The following is a 23,426-nucleotide window of genomic DNA, read 5'->3' as shown; positions in this document are numbered from 1 at the left end:
CAGCTGCTCGGGAAGCTGAGGCAGGAGAATCACTTGAACCGGGGAGGCAGAGGCTGCAGTGAAGAGAGATCGCACCACTGCACTCCAGCCTGGGAAACAGAGTGAGACTCTGTCTCAAAAAAAATAAAAATGAAAAAAAATATTCCTTGGTAGTGGTCATTGGGTTAACACCCACTAAGTGACTGAACACACCACTGTGTGGGTAACAATATAAAAAGAGTCATGAGACCAAAAGGGTTTTAGAACCTATTGTAGTGATTTAGAGCAGAGATTAGCAAACACCAATACATATTTTTTTGTAAATAAATAAAGTTTTATTTCAGCTGTGCCCACCAGTGTTGACATAATGTCTATGGCTGCTCTTGCAGTACCACAGCAAGTTGAGTAGTTGCAATAAAGACAATATGATCTGCAAAGCCTACAATATTTACTAGTTGGCCTTTACAGAAAAAGTTTGCTAATCCCTGGTATACAGAAAAGACAGAATGTGACAGACCTGGGTTTCAATTCTGGTTCCACCTCTGACTGACTGTGGGACCTCAGATAAGTTATCTAACCTTTGGTAACCTCGAAAGGCTCATGTATAAAATTGGAATGATAATAGCTAACTCACAGGGCTGTTGTGAGGATTAAATAAGATAATGTATATACAGCATTTTAGAACAGTACACTTAAGACCTCAGTGAGTGGTGGCTATTATTATCTATATGCTCAAAGAAGATCTGTTAGAATGTCTTTCTACCACCTGACACAAAAGACTATTCTGGCTGTTACTTATTATTCTATGTGGAGTACAATTTATTTCATAATGGAGTCATGATGGAATGTACTATGCAATGGGACAATCTAATAGGTTAGAATGCATTATAATAAAGTTTGTCAGAGACTATGTCCTCTTCCATGTCTCCCTTATGTGTTGTTCTAACATTTACCCACTGAACTGCTGTTGAAACAATTGTATGCTCCCCCTACTCCAAGAAAACAAAAATCTATGCAGATTTTTTATAATTATTAGTATTAACTACAATAATCACCACACCACCAGTATAGTGCTTAGTATATTCAAGACACTGTGCTAAGAATTTTATACACAATATCTCATTTACTCTCAACAATATCCCAGAAAAGTGTGTATTCCCATATTATAGATCCAAAAACTGATGTTGTTCAGAGAAATTGCCCTAGATTATACAGCTAGACATAGTAGAACATATATTTTAAAACAGATAAGCCCAACTTCAGAGACTATATACTTAACCACATTATGCTAGTGATATGGGTCTTAATTCGAAATACATGCTAGGCTTCAATCACACTGCCATTTTCTTTTTTTAGGCTTCAATCACACTGCCATTTTCTTTTCTTTTTTATTTTTTGAGATGAAGTCTTGCTCTGTCACCTAAGCTGGAGTGCAGTGATGCAATCTCGGCTCACTGCAACCTCTGCCTCCCGGCAACCTCTGCCTCCCCGGTTCAAGCGATTCTCCTGTCTCAGCCTCTGGAGTAGCTGGGACTACAGGCACGTGCCACCACACCTGGCTAATTTTTGTATTTTTAGTAGAGACGGGGTTTCACCATATTGGCCAGGCTGGTCTCGAACTGCTGACCTGGTGATCTGCCCACCCTGGCCTCCCAAAGTGCTGGGATTACAGGCATGAGCCACTGCACCTGGCCCACACTGCCATTTTCATAAAAATAGATAATAGGAGTTGGTAGTCTGTGATAATCTGATCTAGTCCCATGATTTTAAGAAAAGATGAACACACTGGGCAAAGATACTAACCTTTTTTGGGCCATGCTTAAGGAAATACCGAGCCAATTCAAGGATTGTTCTAGCATCTTCTGTGGCATCATGACCAAGTCTGTCTGGACACTGTATATCCTTCCTGGAAAGTCAATATAAAATTGACATACTGGAAGCACTTTTAATGATAGGCTTTTTCAACCACCTCAAGTGTTCTGATTACATATAAAATGTTAGAATTCTGATAATTAGATTTGCTTCACAAAAATCAAGGTTCCTTTATTCCAGCTAATTGCCAAGCCCTGCGAGAGGAACTGGGGGTGCAAAACAATCAGGAATGGCTTTGTTTACAGCAAGCATAGCATCTGGACAAAAGGCTACCCAACAAAAAGTTTCTGGCTGACTCCCCGGCCAGGCCCTTCTCTAAGAAATGGGCCAGGCCCATTTCTCAGATCTAACCATTGTTTAAAGTTGCCTTCCTGAAACGTTTTTATTTGTATATAAGTGTCTATACATACTTAAATACTTTCTAAGGTGTTTTTAAAAAGCTTAATATATGTATATATTTATAGATAGAACTAAATCTAATCTATATCATATAAATATTGAGGCATATATAGATCTTGCTCTGCATCTCTTATTCTCAGGAGTGTCTTAGAGAGGTTTCCATATCACAAACATATTTATCATATTCTTCTGAACAACAAAATATTCAATAATACAGATAACCATAATTTACTCAACCAGACTTCTAGAATATTTGAGGTTTTCTATTTTGCTATTTTAAACCATGTTATAATGAACACCTTTGTACATATGTGTCTTAATACAATAGGACAGTATAAGTATGTTATACTATCTTGTATAGGCATATAGGTATGTTATATTTTGAAATTTTGGTTACCTCTTCTGCCTTCATGGTTCAGTTCTGTCCATTAAGCCTCGACTGTGAATGTAAACCCCTGTCTCTATTGCTACAATTTCTTCATTTCATAAGAAATGCAAAAAAACATGTTTATAAGCAAAGAGAGCAGAAACCCTGAATTTTGCAATATGCATTAAATTAGATACTACATGCTAACTTGTATGCAGTTTGTCAGAACAATATTACAGCATATAAGCAAACCTACCCCAAAATAACTTTGGCTAAGAACTTTAGCTTAAATCTTCTGCCCTGCTCTCTGACATAAAGCAATGATGTATCAATAACATATGGATGTATCATCTGAGGAAGAAAGAGAATAAAATGAGTAGTGTCTTATGCTAAAGGAAAAAACAAGTGGGCTAGCAGGGTGGGAGAGAAGAGCCCAAGACTTTAGATTTGAGATAAATGGAACAGGCATTTATACTGAAAATGCAAAGTCCTAAATCAGATACTCACTTTCAGTGCTCTGAGATCCAAATCTAAGGAGTGGCCCACTAACACAGCATCAGGAGGAAGCAGTGCTTTTAACTGCCTCTGTACATCTTTGAGTTTGGTCGTCACTGGGTTAAGAATCTTCTTCGTGATTCCCGAAAAGCTTTCATTAAAAAAAGAGAAATGGACAGGCTAGGATATTAACAAGTTTTCCTCTCTGGAAAGTGATTTTAAAAATAACATTTTTTAAAATTACAGTTAATATATATATATGCTTAGTGTCCAAAGTGACAAATAAGAATTAAAAATTAGTCATAATCCTATCACCCAGAGATGATTGCTTTTTTATATTTTAGTAAATGTCGTTCCATACTTTTGATATAGATTCAGGTATATATTTAATTTTTATAAAAATGTAATCATAATGCATGAGCTGATTTACAATGAATCTATCATTTATAATATGTCATAAACACATTTTCACATCAATATATCTATTTAGCACATCCTTTTAAATGGTTACAGAGTATTCCATTATACAGATACAGCATATTTTAACTAATACCCTACTTTCAGACATTTAATACTCACATTTTTGCAATACTGTGACAAACATGCTTGTGCATACAACTTTGCCACACGTGACTGTTCTCTAAGAATCTAATTGTCAAGTCTGCTAATAGGACAGTATTTATCACTATCATTGCCTCTCTGTCCCTAAGTCATCACGAATCTACTGGTGCCACGTCAATGGATGGGAACAGTAATGTTTCACTGGCTTCTTGCCTAGTCATTGTGTGTACATTCTGAGATTACATGCTAATCTTTGGAAAAGTGGACTAACATCTTCAGCTTCAAATTTCTGTTATGAAAAATATTTGTTTGTGTTTTGGGGGTCAAGGCAGATTAAGCTCTAACATCACTTGACTGCCAAATGATGACTTGCAGATTTTCAGATGAGGTCTTATCAGAAAGCAAAGCTCCAGCTGTTTGGCAGTTGTAGATAATGATTATAATTGGGAGATTCTGGAACAAGGAAGATAATATTCTGCTGACTTAAGGTCACAAGAAGATTGAAGATTAAGAAGGGCAAGAGCATTATACACTGACATTGTGCAATTTCAGCATTAAAATATACCTATGTGATGCCCTAACCTTTGATAATATTTAAGTAGATAAAACCTAACTAAACTGAAGCTGTGGGCCATTCTTAAGTATTATTCCATTCTAGCCCGACAGCTCTTAGAAGAGCTGCAGGCAAGGTGAAAAATACCTGGTGAGGTAGTCCAGAATCTTGTTTTCGGGTTTGACCAGTTCATCCATAACACAGCAGCCTCCTTCAGCAACCAGTGAGATGCGTGTTAGCTCTCTCCCCTTGGATGTGAGGCACTGAAAGACCAACATGCAGTCAGTCTGCTGAACTGTGGAAGTTATTGCTTCTTCTTACTATTTACACTATGTCAACTGCCATCTACTGTAATCTACCAGGGTCCCTGCAGCAATGGCACAAACTTGCTTTCTAGAGGATCTAGTGTGAGTGAAATTAAAGCTGGGCAGGCTGCTGAATGTTACACTTAAGAGGATCAACACAGTGTAGTCTGCACAAGGAAGATGAATGCAAATAATATTAATAATTGTATCTACCATTTATGGAGTGTATACTATATCCAGTATTATGCTAAATACCACTAATAGGTAATTTTTATGAAGCCCATTCTATTATCAGCTAGTGCTGTACTAAGAATTTTATATATGCCACTCTCATAATTACCTTTTGAGGTAGGCTTTATTATTACCCCCACTTCACAGAGGGAGAAGCCGAGGCTGATAGGTTAGGGGTATTTGTCTAAGGTGACATAGCCACTAACAGGCAAGGACAGGATATACACCCTGATATGTCAGATTCTCAAATTTTAGGTCTTAGTTACTCTATTAAGAATTGAGAAACTGTTTCCTGAGTACTGAGAGGGGAGGCACTGTCTTTGAAAAGAGGCTTACTACAATTAGATAAAGCAAAGCACGAGGGGAACTTAAGCAGGGAAATCCTATTTCTGATCTTCAAGGTGTAAAACTAAGCCAAACCAACAATTAAGGCAAAGTCCTCAGGGCAGCAACAACAAAATACTTCTTCAAACACAAGGAATCAACTTCTAGTAACATGCAAAGACCTGATTAAACATAGTAACTAGTTGGAAAACATGTGATTTTTTTTTTTGAGATCAAGTCTCACTCTGTCGCCAGGCTGGAGTGCAGTGGCGCTATTTCAGCTTACTGCAACCTCCGCCTACTGGGTTCAAGCGATTCTCCTGCCTCAGCCTCCCGAGTACCTGGGACTACAGGTGCATGCTGCCATGCCCAGCTAATTTTTTGTATTTTTAGTAGAGATGGGGTTTCACCATGTTGGCCAGGATGGTCTTGATCTCCTGACCTCATGATCCACCCGCCTCAGCCTCCCAAAGTGCTGGGATTACAGGTGTGAGCCACCGCACCCAGCCACTTATGTGATATTTATTCTTTATCCTGGAATACAGATCTAAGTTTTCTAAAGTGTGAGTAAAAGGACCTACTTTCAGCTATTAAAACAGAATACTAGAAATGAATGCATTCGTTCATTAGTGCATTAGACTCAAGAAATCATTTTCTACTAGACCTCAGCTTGCAACACTCCAGTTGAAAAATTAAAAGTAGTACGTGCCATTTCACAGTCAAGTCCAAAGAGAGGACTATTGTCTGCTATAGAACCATTACATTTGGTAAGTAAAAAGTTTTCACAATCAGGAAAACCTAGGAGAAAAAGGAAGAAAATGTTTGCCTTTAGAATAGAGATGGTAAACATCACTCTTAGATTCAAGCAGGTAAAACTAAAATACTAGATATTTTAGTCAGATATGTTGGTATGTTAGACACTTGAAATACAATGACTAAATAAGATACAATCTCTGTCCTCAAGTTTTTCTCCATCTACTCATTTTTATATTGAAAGAATAATGTAGGCTTGCTGTTAGGAGGAGATTCTGGGGCTTGAACTTCCTGGCAGTTACCAAGTAACAATTTTTCCTCCTCATGAGAAAAGAGATAACTAAATCATGGCTAAACCCAAAGTCATTAGGCCCTTTCCATGTCAGCACTAAGAAAGAATGAATAAAGTATGCAAATAACTGTATGTGGCATCTTTCTTTCCTAAACACAGGAAGAGAAAATAGGAATGAGATTCCACCATAATGGAGATCTAAAAGGATTTCATAGTAGGAAGAAAGTTTAAGTAACATTCACCATATGTGTCCCTCCACCCAACTCAACCCGTGAGATTCCTCTGAAACATCTATTCAGAGCCTTGCCTGCATTTTCTGGAATCACATATTTCCTACAGAGGCTCAGCTATAGATTTAAGGTACTCCCTCTATTTGTGAACCCTGAGTCCATAACCATGCATATTTAGCTCAAAAACCCAAAAGCATCTGAATTGTTGAAGATTTCTATCTTCAGGCAGAGGCTGGAGCAGTAAAGGTAACATCTAAATCTTGTTTGACACGGAACAAAGGGGGCTATGCAAACCTTTGACCAATTTCTGATTCCCGGTACTGTGAAATTTCCAACTAATCGCAATGAAAAGAATCAAAAGATGGTCTATCCCAGAGAAGAAAGGCAGCCTCAAATCTCACAGACACTATACTTGCTGCCTACCTTATCTATATTATCAGTGGTGTTTTATAGGTGTTAGCAGTACTGCCCTTACTACGTGCTCATGTGACAGTAGTGCAACCTCAAGAAAAAGATGGTTATAAATATGTTAAAATAAATAGAGAAAAAAGCCATGTATAAAATGGAGTTAAAATTTAGTTCATATATCATAGGACTGCCAGTTAATGTACAAAAAGGCACTTAGTACGGTGCCTGGCACCTATAAAACACGCCTACGTCAACTTAAAAAAAAATTAAAAAAATAAAATTTATGCATCCAGAAAATAAGAACTCCAATAATTCCATGATAAAATACAGCCCAATTTAAAAATGAACAAAGGATCTGAATAGACAGTTCTCTGAAGCTATACAAATGACTCATAAGCATGTGAAAAGTTGCTCAAAATCATCAGCCAACAGAAACATGCAAATCAAAATCACAATGAGACACCACTTCATACCCACTAGGATGGATATATTCAGACAAGCTAATAGTAAATGTTGGCAAGAATGTGCCGGAACTGGAAACCTCGTATGCTGCTGGTGGGAAAGTAAAATGGTACAGCAGCTTTCACAGCCTGACAGTTCCTCAAAAGGTTAAACACAGAGTTGTCACATGACCCAGCAATTATACTCCTAGGTATATACCCAACAGAAATGAAAGCACGTGCCCACACAAAAAACTTGGACCTGAATATTCATAGCAGCATTATTAACTAAAAAGTGGAAACAACCCAAATGTCCATCACCTGATGAACAGTCTATCCAATGCAGTATCATTAAGCAGTGAAAATAAATGTAGTACTGATACATGCTACAACATGGATGAAGCTTGAGAACATTATGCTAAGTTAAAGAAGCCAGTCACAAAGCCCACATATTGCACATCCACTTACAGGAAATACCCAGAATGGGTAAATCTATATATAGAAACTAGATTAACGGTTGTCAAAGGCTCAGGGAGTTGGAGGGAAATTATAATACAGGGTTTCTTTCGGGATGATAGAAGTGTTCTAAAATTGTGGTGATGGCTGTACAACTCTGTGAACATAGTAAAAAATACTTAATTGTAACTTTAAGTTGGTGAATTGTGTGGTATGTTAAATTATATCTGTTTTAAAAAAAGGAAATTTAATTATCATTGCTATAATTAGGAGGTAACAAAGAAAATAAAATGAAATCAAAGTACTTTTATTAAATTCTTGCTATATAGTTGACCAAGGCTCCGAGCCTAGACCTGCTCTATTTGTTAAAGAAATATGGGGGCAGTGTGGGAGGAGAATTAGAAGTATTAGAAAAGTGTTAAAATGTTAAAGACATACTGACTGTTTTTAATATATTAAGAAGAAATGAAAGAAAACTGAATGAAAAGGAAAGGGAATAACTTTCTTATTAAATATTATTTCAATGCTATTTAATGTCACATTCATGTACTACCTAAAATCATCACTTTGCCAATCACGGTATATATCACACACTTTGAGATACACTGTGCTGAAGATATTTCCTCATTAATAGAAGATGAAATAAGAATAAGCCACTCAAAAAACAGCCAGATAAATGAATCTCAAACAGTAGTATTTAAATAAGCTGTTAGATATTCTTACATTGTTAGCAATATCAGATTAAGCCTAAGCCAACCTTGTAATGGAAAGTGAAACGTTCTCATTTCCTCCTTTGTCAGAAGGCATCTGGTCAAGCCCACTTTCTTAGAGCCATACTTTTGAATGATGGGATCATCCTGAAGGTTGATGGCGGCTTTTGCATTAGAAGGTAAAGGCCCTGAAAGAAAAACAATTGAACGTATATTAGAATGTGTGTTTAAGAACCCTAGAAGAAATGTCTCCTAAGGTTGTATAGGCTAAGCACAAGGAAGATCAAAAGATGTATAAAACTCAGCCCCAACCATTTAGGGGCTTGCAATCTATTACAATTATAAGAACACAGAAAGGCAGGGTGCAGTGGCTCACGCCTGTAATCCCAGCACTTTGGGAGGCCGAGGCAGGCAGATCACGAGGTCAGGAGATCGAGACCATCCATCCTGGCTAACATGGTGAAACCGTGTCTCTACTAAAAATACAAAAACAAAATTAGCCGGGCGTGGTGGCAGGTGCCTGTAGTCCCAGCTACTCGGGAGGCTGAGGTGGCAGAATGGCGTGAACCTGAGAGGCAGAGCTTGCAGTGAGCCGAGATCGCGCCACTGCACTCCAGCCTGGGCAGCAGAGCGAGACTCCGTCTCAAAACAAACAAACAAAAAAACACAGAGAAAATGAAGTCCCAAATGAGCTAAAAAAATAAAGGGATAGGAGGAGGAATATACTTCACAATAGAGTGTCAGAGATCAAGAAAGGAAAAGATTGAGTCTTAAAAAAAGACAGAATTCAGATAGTTGGTATATTCAACCTGTTCTTTACAGTGCCTGTCTCTCCCTTATGGTTCATTCTAGCTAAATATACTCCACCCTCAGCCACCTATTTAAGCAGCAAAAGCTTGTTCTTTAACCAGGGACCATTACTGATTGGATTAAGGGTATGACCTGGCTCAAGAGAGATCATCTATAGATTGACCAATGACTTGATATTCCTTATCAAGACATGCTCTCAGAGGGAAAATCTTAAGTAGTTAAGTTCATCAGACTGCCTGCTTTAAGGATTTTCACTAAAAAATATAAAGAACTGGGCTAGGTACAGTGGCTCACACCTGTAATTCCAGCACTTTGGGAGGCTGAGGTAGGTGGAACCCTTGAGGTCAGGAGTTCAAGACCAGCCTGGCCAACATGGTGAAACCCCATCTCTACTAAAAACACAAAAATTAGCCAGGTGTAGTGGCATGCACCTGTAATTCCACCTATTCAGGAGGCTGAGGCACAAGAATTGCTTGAACTCGGGAGGCGGAGGTTGCAGTGAGCAGAGATTGTGCCACTGCACTTCTGCCTGGGCAACAGAGCAAGGCTCTGTCTCAAAAAAAAAAACAAAAAACATATATATATATATATATATATATATATATATATATATATATATATATAAAGAGAGAGAACTGACTAGTCAGAAGAGAAAAGAAAATACACAGATAAGCAGATGCTATGAAAGGGTTGGAGAAAATCTTTTTACTAGGGGCACTTAGGTTCCTGCTGGCTTTCTACCCACATACATCCTTCTTCAAACAATATTTGCTCAAGATGACCTAAGTGAGTAGCTGATCCTTGTAAAGAAAATAGCCAAAGTATCATAAGTAGAAGAGGGCATTCCAGGCAAGACAGAAATGTAGAGTAAACTTGGTTTGTCAGTAGACCAGTAATGAAGAAAGAAAGGTCTGTGCAAGAGATGAGCATAGGAAACAAAGTTGAGACAGGAGCATAATTAACTTTCGTCCACCATTCAATATGTAATGGGGAGCCACAAAAAGCTCCTGAGAACGGAAGTGATGTAATTAAAGCAGTGTTTTAAGAAACATCAACCTCCAAGATTTGTAAAAAATGGAGTAGAGGCTGGGTGCATGGCATGCCTGTAATCCCAGCAATTTGGGAGGCCAAGGCAAGAGGATTGCTTGAGTCCAGGAGTTTGAGACCACCCTAGGCAACGGAGCAAGACCCAGTCTCTACAAAAACAAAAATTAGCCAGGCATGGTAGTGCATGACTGCAAGTCTTAGCTACGCAGGAGGCTGAGGCAGGAGGATCGCTTGAATGTAGGAGTTTGAGACTGCAGTGAGCTTAGATTGTGCCACTGCACTTTAGCCTGGGCAACAGAGGGAGATCCTGACTCTAAATTTTTTTTTTTTTTTTTGGAGACGGAGTTTCGCTCTTGTTGCCCAAGCTGGAGTGCAATGGTGCGATCTTGGCTCACTGTAACCTCTGCCTCCCGGGTTCAGATGATTCTCCTGCCTCAGCCTCCTGAGTAGCTGGGATTACAGGCATGCACCACCACGCCCGGCTAATTTTGTATTTTTAGTAGAGATGGGATTTCTCCATGTTGGTCAGGCTGGTCTCCAACTCCGACCTCAGGTGATCCACCTGCCTCAGCCTCCCAAAGTGCTGGGATTATAGGTGTGAGCCACTGCGCCCAGCCTAAATTTAAAAAAAAAAAAAAAAGGAGGAAAGAAAGAAAGAAAAGAAAGGAAGGAAAGGAAAGGAAAAGAAAGGAAAGGAAAGAAATGAAGAAAGAAAGAAAGCGAAGTAGAAAGAGGCTAGAAAGGGCTTTACAGTAATTCTGGCCAAAAAATTGTGAGCATCTGCTAGGGGCAGAAATACCATTTGATCCAGCAATCATGTTACTGGGTATATTCTAAAGGAATATAAATCATTCTATTATAAAGATATGTGCAGGTGGAAAAGACATGGTATCAACCCAAATGCCCATAAATGATAGATTGGATAAAGAAAATGTGGTACATATACACCATGGAATACTATGCAGCCACAAAAAGGAACAAGACCATGTCCTTTGCAGGGATATGGATGGAACTGGAAGCCATTATTCTCAGTAAATGCAGAAACAGAAAACCAAACAACACCACATGTTCTCACTTACAAGAGGGAGCTGAATGAAGAAAACACATGGACACATGGGGAGTAAACAACACACATTTGGGGTTGTCAGAGGGGTTGGTGGAGGTAAAGCATCAGGAAGAATAGTTAATGGAGGCTGAGCTTAATACCTAGGTGATTGGCTGATCTGTGTAGTAAACCACTACAGCACACATTTACCTATGTAACAAACCTACACATCCTGCACATGTACCCAGGAACTTAAAATAAATGTTGACGAAAAAAGGCCAAGTGCAGTGGCTCACGCCTGTACTTTCAGCATTTTAAGAGGCTGAGGCAGGTGGATCACTTGAGGCCAAGCGTTCAATACCAGCCTGGCCAAACATGGTGAAACTCTGTCGCTACTAAAAATACAAAAATTAGCTGGTATGGTGGTGCACACCTGTAGTCCCAGCTACTCAGGAGGCTGAGAGGCACAAAAATCGCTTGAACCCGGGTGGCAGAGGTTGCAGTGAACTGGGATCATCCCACTGCCCTCCAGTCTCAGCGACAGAGCGAGACTCTGTTTCAAAAAGAAGTTGTTACAGCATCTGAATTAAGATAGTGGAAGCTATGGAGAAAAAGGGATATATAAAACATACATGAAAAACTGGTAGAACATGGTGAAAAAATTATTCAGCCAGCAAAATATTTAAATATTTATAACTTTATTATATACCCGGCACTGTTTTGGCCACTAGGAATTCCCCAATGCACAAAACCAACAAAATTCCTCATGACATTTAACTTATAGTTGGAAATATGGATAACAAACAAATAAATATGTAATATATCAGGTAAGATAAGGGCTTTGAAGAAAAGGAGGAGAAAAGGATAGGAAATATTGGGGCAGGAAAAGGGTTACTGTCATATATTTTGTATAGGATGATCTCAGAAGATCTCTGTTAAATTGACATCTGAATAGAGATTTATAGGAGCAAAGGGAATTAGGCATGCAGACAGTTTGGGGATAGGGAGCCAAAAGAAAATTGTAAAATTCAACACTGGTGTCTTAGAGAAAAATGACACCAACAAGAGGGAATATGAAGAGACCATTATTTGAGGATGAGAAAAACGCATTTAGCTATGTTATGACTGAGGACAGTAGAATATCCAAATAGCAATTGGAATATTCAGCAGGCAGTTGAGAATGCAGGCCTGCAATCTGGGGCATCAGACCTAGAGATAAAGATACAGGAGTCGTTCAAAGAAAACTAATAGGTAAACTTGGCAAGAACAGATGAATGCTCCGAAGGAAAGATTGATTAACGAAGATCAGAGTGCGAGGGACTATGCCTTGGGGACTCTGATATTTAGCACTGGAAAATGAAGTGAAATACTTAGGAGGATGGAGAAGTTGCCCTAACCTCTCCGGCTCCTCAAGGCCTACAGAATAAAATCCAAATTCTTTTGGCATGACATTCAAAGCCTGTAGGTTGTCTCTCCGTGGCTGGTACAGAATATGAAAATAAAACATAAAATAAAAACAAAGCCTGCAGGATATGGCTTTAATCTGCCTTTCCAGCTTTGTCTCTCATCACCACCTCCTCCTATTCTTCTCAGCATGTCCAACAAGCTGTACTCTTCAAACATGTCAAATTTCTTTTTCCTGATTACATCTTTTCTTTTGCAACGTGATGCTTTTACTTGAACCTAGAATCTCATAATGATTACTCTGTGATTTAATCACAGATGTTTAAAATACAGTGCAGATCAAATCAAATACAACTGCAGATCAAAAATGGGCATCCAAGAGAAGAAGAGAACAACAGAAAGATAGAAAATTAGAAGTGGGGATTAGGACAGAGGATAATGCAAGCACATTTCTAGAGGAGATAAGAAATCAAGTTACTCCTCACTACTTTTTCATGTTCCCTCAGTGCAATTATTCAATTAATTATTTCTGAACACAAAATAGAGTATCATTGAACAATACCTAACCTTACTATATGCAACTAACTCTGATAAGTCCTATACTACTCTATCACTCACCTCCCTGCAAAACCAAAAAGATTACCTATAACTTACTAATAGGACACAACCCACAGTTTGAAAAACACACTGCTATCATGAATCTTTCAGCTGGCTAGTATCTAAACCTCCTGCCTATTCTTCACTGTGAGTAGTATCAGCAGGTATCCCTTATATTAGTCAAAGGCAAGATCTTCCTTCCCACCTGTACACTGGTGGGTACAAAGACCCAGTGATAATTTAGAAATTATTCACAGTAATTCATAAGAGTCCAACGTCAGTGATACAGTGATACCCAGGTATCCTTAGCTATCTAACCAGATTGTTTCTGAGGCATGAACCCTGGCTGTGGTTCCTGCTATCTAATTTCCCTGGGTACCTGCCCATTTTTCCTTAAAAAAACTGTTTTTGTGGCCCAGGTATGGTGGCTCATGCCTATAATCCCCACACTTTGGGAAGCCAAGGTGGGAAGATCACTTGAGCTCAGGAGTTTGAGACCAGCCTGGGCAGCACAGTGAAGCCCCGTTTCTCAAAACAAACAAACAAACAGACAAAATTAGCTGGGGATGTGGCCTGTGCTGGTAGTTCCCCAGCTACTCAGGAGGCTGAGGTGGAAGGACTGCTTGAGTCTGGGAGGTCAAGGCTGCAGCGAGCCGTGTGATCACGCCACTGCACTCACACCTGGGTGACAAGAGTGAGACCCCGTTTCAAAAAAAAAAATTGTTTTTGTGCTTAAGCTAGTTAGAATTGAGTTTTGTTGTGCTAAACCTACTTACAATCATATCCGTATCTTTTAGAGTGAGCAAATCATCAAACCAGCATCATAGCTATACCTTCCATTGTCTTGGGCAGATCTCCAGCTCTTTGTTCAATTTGTAGCCCAACAACATCAGCTAGAAAATCAGATGATGGTGGAGGCAAGCGGAATTTCTGAAAATATATTAACAGGTTTTACAAAAATGGTTGAAAACAGCTAAAATACTGTGAAAGGCCTGGACTTTTATTGTCAGCTCAGTGCTTTGAAAGTCCTAGACAGTAATTGTTAGCATTTTAAAATGAGAACTGTTTCCTTAATATAGAAAAGTGACTAAGGAAATGAAGCCACACAACACTAACTGATCCCTATGATTATATATTGTAAAAAAGACAAACTTTACAGAAATATACAACTTAGACAAGAAAAGTCCCTTTGTATTTTCAAAGTTCTTCCAAATCTATTATTTCATTGGAAAGCACGCCATTGCCATCAGAATAGATGGTACCACACGGCAAAAAGGTTGAGAGCTTCAGCTTCAGGTTCACCTGGGCTTAAATTTCAGCCCTACCACTTACTAGCTGGAACTCGGGCAAGTTACTCAGTTTCTCATGTACAAAATGGAAATTAAAAAGTATCTATTTTATAAGACTATTGTGATAATTAAAGATGATACGTGTAGCATGTGGTCCGTGGTTAATAGAGAGCCTGATACACAGGAAGTGCTCAATAAATGAAAGCAAAAAAGAAAATGGTGACCCAGGGAGGTTAAATTAGGGCTCACCAACTCAAATGCCTTCAGGAATAAATGGATGAAATGGGTCACTAGGAAATGGAAGAGGCTACGGGAAAATGGACAGCAGGTGCCTCTTTTTAAAGATGACAACTGCTATTCAGTTCCATATACTGTTTTAAGGGTGCCCAATCTTGCGATTTTTTTAAAGAGAGGTAGAAAACTCAGCTTGTATTATATTTTACAATTTCCGAAAACACCATAGCCCAAATAAAATAGAACAATATCAACCTAGGAGCTACAGATTATAACCTGGGAATAAGAGTTTGCCTAGATTTCCAAAGAAAATCAGAGACAGATCTACATGAGGCCTCTAAGGTCCTTTTGCTTTCTGCATCCCCTACTGTTTGTTCAGTTAGGTTGCCAAGGAGCATGGTCCCTGACACATGTATTAGTCTCAGAATGGGAAAACAGACTCAGCCCCTAGTACAAAGTTTTCTTAACTTACATGTCTGAATGCTTTTCGAAGACATCCAAACTCCAAATAGAACCTGTAAAAGTGTAGCTGACTCATTCCCTGCAGAACAAAAACCACTACGTTGTTGAGGTGGTTTTGATGAAAAAGCTGGCACCAGCTGCCAAGAAATCAAACCAACACAGTTAAGACAGATGGCCTTAAGTCAGTTACAGGCATATAGAGGGGAAATAGGGGAGAAGGAGCAGGAAAAGCAGTGAGTGAGAGTTAATAGAATTTATCACCATTCACTGTCTGCCTGGAACTGGAAGACAGCCATTATTGCACAGAATTCAAATAAAGATCCCTAGAGATAAATACTTGTTGTATTCAAATCCAGTAAAATACCAAGCAAAATGCAATGCATTTAAATTCACAGTCCTATTAAGGTTTGTTTGGAATCAGAACTAAGCTCACTTTACAAAGTCATCCCTAAGATACCAACCTACTCTGCGGTCCTTCCTAAACCAGGGAATCAAATGGCTGGCTTTAAGAAATTCAGTTTTGGCCGGGCACGGTGACTCACGCCTGTAATCCCAGCACTTTGGGAGGCCGAGGCAGGTGGATGACTTGAGGTCAGGAGTTCAAGACCAACCTGGGCAACATGGTGAAACCCCATCTCTACTAAAAAAAATACAAAAAAATTAGCTGGGCCTGGTTGTATGAGCCTACAATCCTAGCTACTCTGGAGGCTGAGGCAAGAGGATCACGTGAACCTGGGAGGTAGAGGTTGCATTGAGCGGAGATCATGCCACTGCACTCCAGCCTGGGTGACAGAGCGAGGCTCCATCCCCCCTCAAAAAAATGTCAAATCCTGCTCCACCCATTTCTGTAAATAAGACTATTGAACTACAGTCATGCTTATTTGTCTATGTGTTATGTATGGCTGCTTTGGGCTACAATGGCCAAGTTGGGTAGTTGCAATAGAGACATAAAACCTACCAAAAAAAAAAAAACAGTTTTAGATAAACTGACAGACTGATGGCTGCAATTGCTGATGGAGAAGATAGTTCTCGAAGTAGCTAGCCAATTCATAACAACCTCCCCCAGAAAGACGTGTGTATTATTTGCATACATACAAAATATTTTTCATAAGACACTTAATAATGGCACCAACAATATCAGAATAGTAAGATTCTCTTTTTTTTTTTTTCGTAGGGCCTGGGTCTCGCTATGTTGCCCAGGCTGGTCTCAGACTCTGGGACTCAAGTGATCCTCACACCTTGGCCTCCCAAAGTGCTGGGATTATAAGTGTGAGCCACTATGCCTGGGCTCTCTTTGCCTTTTATTTGTAAAAGAAAGAAAAAAGATTAACTGGAATTCTTCACAGATTATTGTTATTTCAGCTAAGTCTGCATCACGGGAAACAAACTAAAATATCTATAGTAGCCAGACAGATACTGTAAATATGGGAAGCAGGCCAGGTAGGACATTGTAGTATACATGTCCCATATAAAGGGGGAGACCACCACTCAGCTTTGACAAATTATTGCCATGTGGGAATATAGGGATAGCTGCCATCTTTGAGTTTTTGGAAGAAGAAAATGTAGATTTTTATACAGGAATTTCCAGAATTAACACTTGGCAGCCATCATAAAAAATTCAGGACATGCTGCATAGCAAAAAAATACTGTCGATAAGCCAGTTTGAAACCTCTGGTTTGAATGATGGAGCCTTGGGAGAGGTAAAAAAAAAAAAAAAAAAAAAAAAGAAACCGCTGGTCAATACCCACCATTTAAATTCATCTCATACCTGGGTTTTGGAACATTGGATTTGCCCAGAACTGCATACTTCAGCAATTCACACAGCTGGTCATGGGTTACTTCACAGTTGTCAGTAAATAAAATGGTAGATAAGCGGGCTTTCTGCAAAGATTAATCAGGGCGTAGCAAGCCATTATTGGTTATCAAGAATACCAACAAAGCAAGTTAAATTATTCTAGCTTCTGATTACTTTAACATACAGGTATATTCTAACATAAGGAAGTGCTAATTAATTGAAAATGATGGTCTAAAATAACAATATGTGGTAGGTATGACATTATTAATAAAGTAACTATCATTGACACAAAACTGAATTATAGATACTTGGTTACATGCTAGGGATAGGATAAATAAAACATAATTCACACTCTCAGAGTCCCTTCTACTAGGGAGAGAAAGCAATAGCTAATTCCAACACAGTGTGGGTAAGTGCTATTACAAAGCTATGAGAACAAGGAGTCTAACTGCCTTAGGGGTTAGAGAGTTTGGGGAAGGCTACTGAGATGAAAATACTGAGGCTGAGCCTTGAAAACAATGCCATGTTGGAGGGAACATCGCATTCAACATGTAGAATGGTTTGGCAAGGAGCCAGGATTGCATGTTGCATAGTAGTGGAGGTATGAGGAGAGGGAAGCAGGAGCCAGATCATAGATCAATGCGGCCTAAGCTAATGAATCAGAATTTACCCCTGGGCAACAAGAGTTCAGCGAAGCTCCCAACCCCTTTAAAAAGGCTTTGAACTTATACTTGTTTTTTTCTTTTCTGAGACAGAGTCTCACTCTGTCACCCACGATGGAGTGCAGTGACGCTATCTTTGCTCACTACAACCTCTGCCTCCCAGGCTCAAGCGATCCTCCTGCCTCAGTGTCCTGAGTAGCTGGGACCACAGATGTATGCCACCATACCTGGCTAATTTTTTTTGTATTTTTGGTAGAGATGAGTTTTTACCATGTTGCCCAGGCTGGTCTCGAGCTCCTGAGCTCAAGCGATCTGCTCTCCTCAGCCTCCCAAAGTGCTGGGATTACAAGCATGAGCCACCACGCCCGGCCTATAGTCACCACGCCCAGCCTATATTTGTTTAATAAAGTAATTCGTGTTTGTTATAAAAGACTCATTAACAGAGAATTGTAAATGACAGAGAAATGAAAATAAAAGTCACCTCAGAGATAATTAAAATAAAAGTACAACTTAGAGGTAATCACCACTTTCGTTTTGGTCTGCGAGGCAGCAGAGCATAGCGGTTAGAAGCTCAAGCCCTAGAGTCATACTACCTGAGTTCAAACACCAGGCTCTATCATCTTGGACCAGTGCCATAGCCTTTCTAGGACTCAGTTTCTTCATCTAGAGAGTAATTATAATTTTATCTCATTAAATAATTGGGAGGACCAATGAAATAGTTCAAGTACAATGTACTGAGGCTAGTACCTGACATAAGTACTTAATAAACATCAGATATTATTGCTAATGTCTTCCCATGGCCTTAAGCTAATGTTAAACTCTTACATTAGCGAAACACAGTTCTGATCACTTTACATGCATTAAATCATTTAATTATCACAACTTTGTAAGTGTGTACTACTATCATCCCCATTTTACAGATAAATTGGAGAGACAGATAAATGATAGAACCAAGACTGGAATGCAGGCTTATCTCTATACTATACAGCCCGCAGTGGATTTTATCAATCATTCTTTTTTGAAACCAACTCCCTACTCCCGAACTTAATCTGTATCTTTCCATATCAGTTAAAAAAAATCAATTTTAATACTTGAATAATAGTCCATTTTCTAAATTTACCTGAAAATTTATAACATATCTGAAAAAAATTCCCTATTGATAACACTGGTTTTTTAAATTACAAACAACATTATGATGAACATCCTTGTACAGACACCTTTGTACATCTATCTACTTTCTTAGGATCAATTCCTGGTTCAAATGAACTCCTGAAAGAATATGCCAGTTTGTTTTTACCAAATAAAAACATGAGATTAATAAGGTGAGACTGAGCAAGATGGAGTCTATATGGCGGTGAGTAACCCTGGTTGCCAGGCATGGGATGTCAAGAGCCTGAGTTGGGTGAGGAAGGTGTCCTGTAGAGGAGACAGTCCAGGACTAGGAGCAGAAGCCGAGGACATTCATGCAGGAGGGTGCTCTGGTGTGGGGTGTCAAAGCCTCAGCAGCACAAGGAGGTCACCCATACAGGAAGGAAGGGAGGGCAGTGAGTCCTGACATCAGATGTCAGAAACTATTTAGGGTAAGGAGGGCATCAATGCTGAGGGACAGTAGTGGCCTGTTGCAGGGTTTAAAGCCTGAACAGGATGAGGGTATAAACCTGAGAGGGATGGTGGCAGCCACCTGTCATAGGATGAGGGTGCTCACAAAGGAAGATGACCTGGTACAAGGTGATGGAGCCAGTGCAGGGTGACAGAGCCTAAGCAGAGTCAAGAGGGTGTGAGGGTGGGTCAGCGGCAGCAATAAGGATTGATCAAATATACTGAAGATGTTGGGTGTCGGGTTTCTCATTGTTAGTGAAGGAAGTTACAAATATGAAAATGGACTGGGCGCGGTGGTTCACGCCTGTAATCCCAACACTTTGCGAAGCTGAGGTGGGCAGATCACTTGAGGTCATGAATTTGAGACCAGCCAACATGGGCAAACGCCATCTCCACTAAATGTACAAAAATTAGCCAGGCGTGGTGGTGGGTGCCTGTAATCCCAGCTACTCAGGAGGCTGAGGCAGGAGAATCGCTGGGAGGGGGAGGTTGCAATGAGCAGAGATCATGCCACTGCACTCCAGCCTGGGTGACAGGGCAAGACTTTTGTCTCAAAAAAAAAAAAGAAAAAAAAAGGAGAAAACTAGAATGAATAGAATGAACCCTGTGTTACTGGATTTGGATTAAAGTGGAGATACTGATGTGAATTCACATAAGTAAAATACAGAAAAATATTTAAATGTAAGTGTGTGTGTGTATACACTTTCAACTTACAAAATTTTCAATTTACGATGGATTTATTGGGACGTAATCTTATTTTAAGTGAAGAAGCATCTGTATTAACATCACCATAGCACCCAAATCTAAATATCATTCTACACTAAAAAGAACCAGGTACCCTAAGAGAAATGACTGATTCCAGGCTTGGGGTAGGGAAAGCACATATGAGCCTGGAATATCTTCTTGTGCCAGAAAGTAATGACATGCTCAAAGAATGATGTTGTCATGTCAAAAGGCCACAGAAGCTAGCTTAATGACAAAATCTTGGATATTTAAAGCATCACAATCCAGTAAAAGATAGTAACACACTGAACAAAATAGGTACCACTGAGTTCATCATACTGATAAAAAAGTAAATGCATAAGCCCAAAGTGTTTGAGGAAGCACATTACAGACAGCTGGGAGCAGTGGCTTGGGCCTGTAACCTCAGCTACACTGAGGCTGAGGTGGGAGGATTGCTTGAGCCCAGGAATCCAGACTAGCCTGGGCAATATAGCAAGATCCTGTCTCAAAAAAATAAGAACGAAAATTACACAGAGAAAAAGATAATTTTAGAGAACTTTAGTAGAAACTATCTTAATCGAGTTATCAAGGTTAATATCACCAATAATGGGACAAATCAAATTGTGTACAATCTGCAAGGGAGCAGAGTATCACTCCTGTGATATTCCTGCTAAAGATGTATATAATCTGAATCTAATCAATGAAGAAACAGAGAAATCTAATTTAAGGGACATTCAACAAAATAATTGGCCCAGGATTATTCAAATGCAGTAAAGTCATGAATATCAAGGGAAGACTAAGGAACTGTTTGATGGAGACATGACAATTAAATTTAACACAATTCTAGACTGGATCTTATTGCTAAAAAGGGTTATTCAAACAACTACAGAAAATTTGGATGGCATCTGAGGAGTAGATGGTCATGATATATCCATGGTAATTTCCAATTTTGATGGTTGCATTGTGATTATGTAGGTTTATAGAGAATATATAATAAAATATCTTGAGGGTGGGTAGAAAAAGACCATTGTGTCAGCAACTACTTTCAAATGTTGGTTGAGGGGAGGTTTTGATACTATTCTTACAACTTTTCTAAAAGTTTGAGATTGTTTCAACATAACAAAATATGTGATTGTCAATCTCCTTACACTTACCACATAAACATTAAACATTTTTTTGCAAATTTGATAGGCAAAAAAACTGGAATCCCACTTTAATAAAAAAAATTTTCAGCTGGGTGCAGTGGCTCACACATGTAATCCCCAGCACTATGGGAGGCTGAGGCAGGTGAATCTCCTGATCCCAGGAGTTGGAGACCCTGTCTCTCTTTAAAAAAAAAAACAAACGAAAAAAAAAACAGAAAAAAGCAGTGGCTCATGCCTGTAATCCCAGAACTTGCGGAGGCCAAGGTGGACAGATCGCTTAAGTCCAGGAGTTCAAGACCAGCCTGGGCAACATGGCAAAACCCCATCTCTACAAAAAAAAAGAAAAATTAGCTGGCACAGTGGCACACATCTGTAGTCCCATCTAATTGCTGGAACTGAGGTGGGAGGATCACTTCAACCTGGGAGGCAAAAGTTGCAGTGAGCCAAATCCAGCCTGGGCGACAGAGGGAGACTCCACCTCAAAAAAACAAAAACAAAAACAAAAAATCCCTAATCCCCCTCTCACATATTATAACTTATTTTTATCATTTGTCTCTGCCCACTAGAATATAAGACCTACTAGGGCAGTGAACTTGATTCACTGATGTACCCCAAGCACCTAGGTCAGTGCCCCAGCACATGGCAGACAATAAAAACCAATGAATAGCTGGGTGCAGTGGCTCATGACTGTAAGAGGCAGAGACAGGAGGATCCTTGTCACACCACTGTAGTCCAGCCTGAGTCCAGCAGAGCAGAGACCCTGTCTCAAACACAAAAACAAACAAAAAAGCCCAATGAACGACTGAAGGGATGAATGAAGTATATTTAGTTCTCAATAAATGGTAAGGATGATAGGGATAATCAGCCTTTTTATTCCCCTATTGCAGCGGTCCCCAACCGTTGGCACCAGGGACCGGTTTCGTGTTAGATAATCTTTCCACCGACTGGGAGAAGGGCTGGGGGGATGGTTTCGGGATGATTCAAGTGCATTACATTTATCATTAGAGTCTCATAAGCAGCATGCAACCTAGGACCCTCGTACGCAAAGTTCACAATAGGGCTCACAATAGGTTTGGCACATTCCTATGAGAATCTAATGCCTAGGTGGAGCTCAGGGGGTAACGTTCTATCGGCCACCGCTCACCTCCTGCTGCTTTGTGGCCCGGTTCCTAACAGGCCAGCTGTGGACAGTGGGTTGGGGACCCCATGGACAGGCAGGTACTAGTCTGTGCACAGGGGGTTGGGGACCCCCGCCCTACTGGAATGTAAACTGCACGAGCGCAAGGAATTGTATTTTTGTGCCCCAGGATATCGATGAACATTCCTATTATGCACAGGCAGTTTTTGTTTTGTTTTGTTTTGTTTTGCTTTTTAAGAGATGGGGTCCTTGCTATATTGCCCAGGCTGGTCTTGAATTCCTGGCCTCAAATGATGCTCCCGCCTTGGCCTCCCAAACTGCTGGGATTACAGGCGTGAGCCACTGCACCCAGCCCACTATCCCAGTTTTTTTTTTTTTTTTTTCTGAGACGTGATTTCTTTCTTGTTGTCCAGGCTGGAGTGAAATGGCGTGGTCTTGGCTCATTGCAACGTCCGGTTCCTGGGTTCTAGCGATTCTCCTGCCTCAGCCTCCCAAGTAGGTGGGATTACAGTCACCCACTACCACGCCCGGCTAATTTTGTGTGTGTTTTTGGTAGAGACGGGGATTTCTCCATGTTGGCAAGGCTGGTCTCGAACTCCTGACCTCGTGATCCGCCCGCCTCGGCCTCCCAAAGTGCTGGAATTACAGGCATGAGCCACTGCACTCGGCCGACTCACTATCCCAGTGACAGCCAACGACAGCCTTGTGTCAGGAAAGTGGTATTACACTCATTCCCATTTTAATGATCAGGGATCAGGTTCGGAGAGGCCAGGGCGGAGAGCCCGCCCGAATCCAGGGCCCCCGACGGCGGTTGGACGAGGGTCCGGGAGCTCCAAACCGCCTACGGCCGCCTGCTCGGGATCCCCGTTGCTCACCTTGGCCTCGGGCTGACTCTCCTCGAGATCCCAACCGGCTTTCATCGCCTCAGCCGCCCCGACCAGCTTATTTGGGGCCTGCCTCCTTTCCCTGACCTTCCTGGGGTGTCTCTCGGTCCCTTCCCTCTCTGGCTCCATGGCTGTGGAGAAAGATGAGGTAGAGCTGGGGAAACTCCAGCGCCCCTATTCCCCCGCGTGCCGCCTCCTAGCGGGAGAGCTGCACGGG

The 23,426-nt window shown here is 40.3% G+C and overlaps 1 protein-coding gene across 10 annotated transcripts in view; it reads right to left on the bottom strand.

Moving 5' to 3' along the window:
• REXO5 (RNA exonuclease 5) overlaps positions 1-23,426 on the bottom strand; it is a 44,082-nt gene that overhangs the window by 20,225 nt on the left and 431 nt on the right. For all 10 annotated transcript variants that reach the window (XM_019011919.3, XM_019011920.3, XM_019011918.4 and 7 more), the window contains exons 2-11: positions 23,201-23,340; positions 17,032-17,144; positions 15,274-15,400; positions 14,112-14,208; positions 8,423-8,563; positions 5,796-5,884; positions 4,374-4,489; positions 3,125-3,263; positions 2,874-2,968; positions 1,783-1,885 (exon numbers count right to left, since the gene is read on the bottom strand). In XM_019011919.3, coding sequence (XP_018867464.2) covers positions 1,783-1,885; positions 2,874-2,968; positions 3,125-3,263; positions 4,374-4,489; positions 5,796-5,884; positions 8,423-8,563; positions 14,112-14,208; positions 15,274-15,400; positions 17,032-17,144; positions 23,201-23,338 — 1,158 coding nt within the window. In that variant the 5' untranslated portion in view covers positions 23,339-23,340. The remainder of the gene's footprint in view (positions 1-1,782; positions 1,886-2,873; positions 2,969-3,124; positions 3,264-4,373; positions 4,490-5,795; positions 5,885-8,422; positions 8,564-14,111; positions 14,209-15,273; positions 15,401-17,031; positions 17,145-23,200; positions 23,341-23,426) is intronic.

The sequence above is a fragment of the Gorilla gorilla genome, chromosome 18 (assembly GCF_029281585.2).
Source record: "Gorilla gorilla gorilla isolate KB3781 chromosome 18, NHGRI_mGorGor1-v2.1_pri, whole genome shotgun sequence".
NCBI lineage: Eukaryota > Metazoa > Chordata > Mammalia > Primates > Hominidae > Gorilla > Gorilla gorilla.
Note: the sequence above shows the minus strand (reverse complement) of the source record. Positions and strands in the feature narration are given on the sequence as shown.